Source organism: Rhinopithecus bieti, unplaced genomic scaffold (assembly GCF_001698545.2).
Source record: "Rhinopithecus bieti isolate Rb0 unplaced genomic scaffold, ASM169854v2 scaffold_49371, whole genome shotgun sequence".
NCBI classification, from domain to species: Eukaryota; Metazoa; Chordata; class Mammalia; order Primates; family Cercopithecidae; genus Rhinopithecus; species Rhinopithecus bieti.
Window position 1 is genome coordinate 200,123 of NW_016821003.1, and position 8,222 is coordinate 208,344.

The 8,222-nt window shown below is 49.9% G+C and overlaps 1 protein-coding gene across 1 annotated transcript; it reads right to left on the minus strand.

Annotated features, from left to right (window-relative positions):
- Nucleotides 1–3,129: 3,129 nt before the first annotated feature.
- On the minus strand, nucleotides 3,130–7,165 carry NXT1 (nuclear transport factor 2 like export factor 1). Its single transcript, XM_017860106.1, has 2 exons — nucleotides 6,840–7,165; nucleotides 3,130–3,919 (listed from the first exon to the last, which is right to left on the minus strand). The coding sequence occupies exon 2, from the start codon at nucleotides 3,856–3,858 to the stop codon at nucleotides 3,436–3,438; it is 423 nt and encodes a 140-aa protein (XP_017715595.1). The 5' UTR covers nucleotides 3,859–3,919; nucleotides 6,840–7,165; the 3' UTR covers nucleotides 3,130–3,435.
- Nucleotides 7,166–8,222: the final 1,057 nt, after the last annotated feature.

Sequence of the window (8,222 nt, forward strand, 5' to 3'; positions counted from 1 at the left end):
CCGAGAGCTGCTTAGGGCGTGGCGTTCTTGTCATGGGGGAAGAGCAGCCCTCAGAAGAGGGGCGGCCGCGCTCACAGGGAGCCCGGCTTGGGAGAGGGCGCCCCAGGAGGCGTGTGGGCTCCGATCGAGAAAGAACGCCACCGCCTCGTGGGGGCTCTTCCTAATGTGCAGATTCCAAGGCTCTACAATGCTGCAAAATAGATTACAGTCCACATCAAATTAAGCATGCCCTAAAGGGCAGCTGGGGTTCAATTGAAGAGTTGAGTTTTAACACATGCCTTTAGCTGCTTTAAAGTTGGGCAAGGTGTCACAAAGTTAAGCCATTTCTCACAAGGCTCGTTGGTGATGTTTAAGACTTTTTGTTTTTTGATACGGAGTCCCACTCTGTCGCCCAGACTGGAATGCAGTGGCGCGATCTTGTTTGACTGCAACCTCCGCCTCCTGGGTTCAAGTGATTCTCCTGCCTCAGTTTCTTGAGTAGCTGGGATTACAGGCGCCTGCCACCACGCCCAGCTAATTTTTCTATTTTTAGTGGAGATGGGGTTTCGCCTTTTTGACCAGGCTGGTCTTAAGTTTTGCATCCTGGGTCCCGCCTCTTACGTAGTCCCAGCCTTTTGTCTACAGGACAAAGTAACTTTCTCCAGTTTTCTGTTTGCTCTTTAAAGGAGACACGGGGCCCTAATTTGGCAAGGTGGTAGGGGAGGCAGGGCTGGTGCTTAAGGTCGACCAAAGCAGCATTTAAATCTGCTCTTCCCCCAAATTGTCCAAATCAGCAGCAACAGGTGTGCACCTTCCAAACTTGCAGCAGACCACATTCAGAAGTTTCTTGATTTCCTGGTGTTCTGGGAATAGCTGGATCAGAGGTAACAGGTTCACTAGGACTCCTCAGCTTCACTTAATGTCCATTTCAGCTCCCCCGGCCTTCCAATGTCTCTTCTTCCAGATTTCTCCAAGCTACTCTCCCCTTCATCTCCTCCGCCCCCAGGCCCCAACTCCTGCCCCTCCCACCCCAGCCCGTGTTCTGCCTGCCCACCCCCTACCCCACTGGAATGGGCTTTCATCAAACCCAAACCAAAGAAACCAACAGACCTTGCTGTCACCACTACTCCAGGACCTGGAAGTTGAAGCGAGGGAGAGCAGTGAAACACAGAAAGCAGAACGCCTTCTGTTCTTCACACCACAGGGTTTGTGGACGTGGCCACTATAAGAAAGAACTCGCACTGCGTGCTGATTACACTCCTCAGCATAATTAATTTCTTAAAATAATTTAAAATTTACAAAAAGTTGTAAAATAAAACCAGTAAACTCTTCACCTTCATCTGCCTTATAACGAAGGCAGAGGCAGCGCGCTGGACAGAACGGGAGGGGCTTGCGCTTTCCGCCCTTGGGAAACCCCACCCACAGGGACGAGCGGGGCCATCTGTCTGTAATTGCTGCACGGCCGGTTGGTGATGTGTCCCAGAAACGAAGAAGGGTGCCATGCACACCTGTCTTGCCTTCCCGGGTGGCGGGGGCATGGCAAGGGCGGAGCTTCCCGCTGTGCACTTAGAGGCCACCGGCAACCAGGCTAGTGTGGGTGGGGACGCAGCGCCCTGTACCCTATCCGCCCTGCCCACTGGGGGTCTGGCCCGGACCTGAGGGGCAGTAGTTGGGGCCGACCCGCGTCCTCTGGGACTAATAGTGAACACGGTCTGCCCCATTCAAATCCTTTTCCTCTCTTAGGATTACTGCTGTGTGTCACTGTCACACACCCCAAACTGATAATAGCTTAAGATGGGATTTATTTCTCATTTAAAAATAAGTCTTAGGTTGAGTGAGCTGGGGCTATTTTGGTGTTTCCACATGGGACCTAGGCTCCTTTTAGCTTAGCACTATCCTACCTCTAGGGTATAGCTGCGCTGTTCTCTTGGCCAAGACTGAGCCCGAGCCTGTGGTCAGGCCAGCATAACCTTTCCAGGCAGCAGGAGAGAGGGGGGAAGAAAGAAGGGTCTGTTGAAGGAAAATTCCCACAAGTTCAGTCCTTCTATTTCATTGGCCAGAACTTAATCACATGTCAGGCCTAGCTACAAAGTGAATGAGAAAGTCAAGTATTTAAGATGGGTCCCTTGTCTCTCAAAACACTGGCCTTCAGATCATAGAGAAGGGAAGGGGTGTCAAGAGGAAACAGCTACCCATGTCACTGTGCTCATCAGAATTCTTACCCTTCTCAAAATTTCCCATTCCAGTATCTTGACTACCCTATCCCAAACCTAGCACACTCTTACCAAAGACAACTGGGGAAGCTGCAGCATGGCAGGCACATCATCTATTGGTCCAACTTCTACAGGGTTTTCTGTTCTTTACATTGGAGAAATGCAATTGGGTTTGGCCTTTAGGATCAGTAAAAGCAGCTTCTAGTTCTGATGTCCTCCATCAGTTTCAGTGCTTCTTCCTCTCAGAATCAGTACTGATTCACTTTCTCTTTATGAATGAGTTTAATATAGTGGCTTCATTTAAAAGCAATTATTAGCTAACTCTAGTATTTCATCTATTCTCATCAATTCTCAGCTAAGGTGCTAAGATAGGGCCCAGTCATCTGTTAGGTGATTCTGCTACATCCTAAGGTGATGTATCCTAAAAGACAATTAGGGTGCTTTTAAAAACTGCCCATGCCCAGCCCTACCCTCAAAGGTTCAGGCAAACAATTAACCAGTGTGGATTGCATGTGCCTGCAATCCCAGCTATGCAGGAGGCTGAGGCACAAGAATTATTTGAACCCGGGAGATGGAGGTTGCAGTGAGCCAAGATTATGCCACTGCACTCCAGTCTGGGTGACAGAGCAAGACCCTGTCTCAAAACAAAACAAAACAAACAAACAAAAAACCCCTATCCACCACCACACACACAGATTCAAGGCATGCTTGGGTCTGCAGTATGGCCTTGGCATAGGTAATTTTCAGTGTCCCAAGGGATTCTAGTGTGCATGGGGTTGTGAATCACAGTTCCAGGTGGGTCAACTGTGTGCATACCGGTGCCTGGGGTAGGTACTAAGCCCTGATCCTCACCCCTGTGCGGGTGCTTCCTATTATGCTTTCTGCCTTTGGCCCTCCTCCTCCCTCAAAACCTGGTCAAACACATCAGACGGGGGGAAAGAAGCAACATGTGTATTATTAAATTATTTGTCAGAATTTCCAGAATCAGAGTCTCTACTGGGCAAGTAGAAAAATAGAAAAGTTTACTACTTTGAAAAGGAAACTATCACAAACAAGTATATATTCAGGAAAGGGACTCCTAGAACTTGAGCAACAAAAAAAGAGTTCAACCTCAGCACAGTGGAGTCTGCAGTGTCTCCGTAACAACAGAAATGAACTTGTGTTCCTCACATCCTTGAGAGTTGAGGTTTGCATTTCTCTACAGAGCTAGGGCTGAATGAAGCAGAGACCTCTGCCACCCCCACTAGCTGGCCCAATCCTGGAAGCGGAAGCAGTCACTTGCAATCTTCCACACTGTGTTGCTGGGTGAGGCCTGGGCGGTCAGGATGAAGTTCTGGTTGAAGTCCCGTTGTTTGTTCCCCTCAAACTTCACTGATCCACAGATCACAACAAGGACTGTGGTCTGGCTCGGTGTGGCTTCATCATGTACAGGCTGGCAGTCTACCACACTGATTTGGAACTCGCTGGAAGGCAGCATTTCAAAAAACTCACTCAAGGATTCTTGTCCTGAAACAGCATTGCCATTCCAGACCAGGGTGGCTGTGCCCATGTACAGGCGGGAGAGCAAACGCCGCCGCTTATCCATGGTGGTGTAGTAGACGTTGACAAACTCCTCAGCAGCTCTGCAGGCCTGATCCACGTAGGTCTTGAAATCCACAGATGCCATTTCTGGTTCTATGGAAGAAGGGCTCCACCAGGGTATTTCCTCTGCCTTGGGGAATCAGGGGCTGCAGGGAAGTAAGGTTGAAGAGAACCCATGTGAATGTCAAAGTTCATTCTGCCCTGACAATGGAACATTCCTCCTTTTCTATTACTGGCAAAATAGTTACAGACTGCAGAACAATGACTGTAGGCTCAAATAGTACCCAACGCCTAAATGCCTAATTTTACTAAGCCTCAGTTTGCTCATTGTTAAGATGGGAGTACCACTGTGGCAAACTGAGACAGTATACATTGTGTTTAGTTAAAAACATTTAGTTATAGTCAGCACTCCATATCTGAGGGTTTTGCATCTACAGATTCAAGCAACCTCAGGGCGAAACCTGCAAATATATTGGGCTGACTGTGCTATGCCATTTTGTTTTTGTTTTTGAGATTGAGTCTCACTCTGTCACCCAGGCTGGAGTGCAGTGACGCGATCTCGGCTCACTGCAATCCCCCACCTCCCAGGTTCAAGCGATTCTCTTGCCTCAGCCTCCCAAGTAGCTGGGACTACAGGTGCCCACCACCACGCCTGGCTAATTTTTGTATTTTTAGTAAAGACAGGGTTTCGCCATGTTGGCCAGTCTGGTCTCAAATTCCTGACCTCAGGTGATCTGCCTGCCTCAGCCTCCCAAAGTGCTGGGATTACAGTCATGAGCCACCGTGCCCGGCCTTAACACCATTTTATATCAAGGACTTGGAGCATCAGCAGATTTGGTCTGTTGCAGGGGTAGGGGGGCTGCTGGAATCAACTCCCAGAAGATGAGGAGGGCTGACTGGACCATTAATTTTTTAAATCACAGTTTATAAAATAGAGTACATTTGACTATGGAAGGCCACTCTTTCCTGAATGCTTGCAACAGACATGACTGCCCCTTGGTAAAGACAGTGGACCATGTTGAAGGGAAGAGTAGTCACTGGCTCAATAAAGGCCAACCAAACCAATGAAATGCTCGTCAGCTGCTGAGTCCGGGAAAGTCTATCATGAGCTCACTCAAGAGGAACTAGGAGGGCAGAGAAGGCAGGTTTCTTAAGAGGGTAGAAACACAAATGACATGAGGATAGAACCAAAATGGCAGCCATAATCCCCATGGTAAGCTGGAAGCAGCAAACCTCTTGGGTGAGTGGGGATTAGAAGGGAGTTCACCCAGCTTACACAGGTACTAATATCCACCAGATAAGTCCTGTGGAGCCACAGTACCTCCACAGAAAGACATGTTAAATTTCAAAGTTCTTGGGTGTGTGGGCACAGAATGTGTACTATAGCTGAAATGTCACATTGTCCCCCCAATAAAAAAGTACAAAAGCATAAAAAAAATTGACATTTACTTTTTTCAGGGTACAGGTACAACTGTTATGTTCTTTTCTCCATAATTAAAATATTTCACTTAAAATAGAGGACATTACTAAAATACTGGATTACTAAAATAGAGGACATTACTAAAATAGTTTATACTTACAAACTTAAATAGTGAATTTTTTTTTTCATTTCAAAAAAAGACCTTCTTTTTTAAAATGATTAGCTTATGAATTTGATAAAACATTCCACATAGGGCTGGAAAGAGCCAGGTTCTTATAACGGCTGCAAAGGTGGTGCATTGCCTCTGGTAAAGGGCTGGCTGGGAGGGAAGCTGTCCTAAAAATGAGCAGTTAAGAGCCAATTTCAGACGTGGGTCTTTCCACGCCCTCCACAGACCTCAAAGTGAAGCCTCAACTGTACTCTGAACTAAGTACAGAGGTCCCTCGGTATTTGTGAGGAACTGGATTCAGGACCCCAAGGATACCAACACCTGCAGATGCTCAAGTCCCTGATAAAGCGGTTTACTGTTTGATACAACCTATGCGCAGCATCCTCCTATATACCTTAATCACCTGTAGGTAACTTATAACACCTAATACAATGTAGATGGGATGTAAATAGTTGTTATACTGTATAGTTTAGGAAATAATGACAAGAAAAAAAAAGCCTCTACATGTTCAGTACAAACGCATTTTTCTTTTTTGAAGAGTATTTTGAATTGAGGTTGGTTGAATCCACCCCAGGCGGAACCCACGAAGAAGAAGCGCTGTGTTTGTTAAGAGTTTCACATATATTACCTCATTTAAATGTCACCACAAATGGATGAAAAAGGTATTACTATAACAATTTTACAAATGAGAAAAGGGAAACCTAGGGCTGGATCAAGGTAATGACGGTTAAGAACATTCCTGATCTATCATTTACAAGACTAGACTGAGGGCTGAAACTTTGTCAAGACGATGCTGTCCTTTTACTCGCGTAAGCAAGTCTCCATGAGGACAACTCCAGGACTGCCGGAGTGGGAATTTTCCCTCAGGGACCCCATTTCTCTTTGGCTGGAATTCCCGATCTCCACCTCACTCCTCTTCCCTCCATGGCACCAGTCTCCCCATCATCTCAGAAATGCTGCTCTTCTCCGCCCCTGGCTGTCCTTCCAAACACAATCTAACAACTGGCCACGCCCCCACACTCCATAGAAGGACCATCTCCACTTTTGGTTCTCAGTTACCTAGGGGGCCGTCAGCCCCGCTGCGTCAAATCAGAAAAAGAACCAGACCTTGAGGACTGGAGTAAGAGGCTGTGAAGACGGCCGCCTCCTCCCACGGCCCGCACCGTCGAGTGTCCGGAGCTGGACGGGAGAAGCTGCCACAGAGGCATGGCCTTATTTCCTGCGAGTCGCCTTTAATTCAAACCTAGACAGACGCACGCCCTGCCCGGCCCTCCTCAGACCCGAGAGCTGCTCTGTGAGGGGACGCGCCTCTCCTCATTGAAGGGAATTCGCTGCCACGCGTTTTGCACAGTAGAGAGGCAACTCTACCACGTGGACAAAGGTACAGCCGTGTCTTATTCCCGACAATGGAGGAGGGCGTGGGGTATGCACGAGGGGCTGTTTCAGGGGTCAGACCGCCGGGGGGACTGCAACCTACCTGCGCGGCGACGTCCAGGGTCAGCGCGGGCCGCGGCGCCCACGGTCGGGATGACCCCCGCGCGGGCCGCAGCTCCACCGAGGGGCCGGCCGCGGAGGTCACAGGGTGGGCCCACCGAGGCCTCGGGTAGGGGCACGGGAAGAGCCGCCTTTCTTCCCTCCTCTTCCTTCTTGGAGGCTTACTCTGGGTCACCGGGGCCCCACAGCCTGGGGACTTTCCGGTGCAGTTCCGCGGCTTCCCGCGCGCGGCCAGCCGGGCTCCGCGCAGACGGGAGCGCTCCGGCCCCGCCCTCTCCCGCATTCCCGTGACGGGCAGCGAGGTTAGCCAGTGGGACTGCGAGCCGGAAGGCTAACTCCACCCATGTGTGGCCTATAAGAGATGATAGCTTCCGGGAGTGTCACCTTCCCAGAAACCCCGGCAAATCCGTCCTCGAGTTTTCATTGGTCCAACCGGGTCACAGACCCGGCCCGTCTGGTTAGGTGGGATCCCTGATTGGGCCAAGCCTCTCAGGTCCCGCCCCTAGAACCTCGCTTTTCTTTCCGCTGCGCGGAGGACGCTTGGCTGGAGAGGGAGGGGAAGTTGGGTAGGGTCGGGTGAAGTGCGTTACCCTAGTCCCGCATGCCCTTGTATTGGAGTGATTTCAGTTAAAAGGCTCGTGAAACGTCACTACTCGATGCAGTCACGGCCAGCAGCAGCTCCCTGACCCCGCCGAGGCCTTTCCGTCCGGCAACATGTGAGGCGTCGCGATGCTTGAGGCCACAGCGAGGGCAACGTCGGCCGCGCCCTGTGGCATGCGCGTGGTGGAGTCCGATCGCGCTCCTTAGGAGCTTAAGCCACTTAGAGGCGGTGTGCTGGTGGACACGGAGGAAGCCAGTTTTAGTCAGATGGGAAATGTAGCTAAAAGTGGGAGGAGACTGGGGCGAGGGTGGGACGTGGGTGAGGCGGGGGCTTGACGGCGGCTCCCCACTGCCCTGAGGCCTGAGGTGTCCCGGGAAACCCGGGCCCGTCTGGAGTTGGGATTCTGTTCTTCCGCGTCCCTAGCTAAGTTTCAGCTGTTCTGGAATGAGGACTGGATTTTTACTGAACTTTACCAACAGGCTCAACAGGATGTAACCATTCAGAGTGGAGGCTTGAGAAACTGTAGCTTGTAAAGTAAAAGAAAAACCTCATTTCTTTAGACAACATTTTCAGCTCCATCTGCTGGTCTGAGGCTGAATAATTAATTGCAAAGCCAGGAGAGAACTGGGGCTAGATGAAGTGAAGTAGTTTAACCTATGCTTTCTTGGCGTGCCATCGGCTCCCTTTGCTTGCATTCCTAAGAGAATCTTGGTCTTAGATTTCAGGACAAGTTGAAAACAGTTGGGCTGTTTAGTATAGGCCACC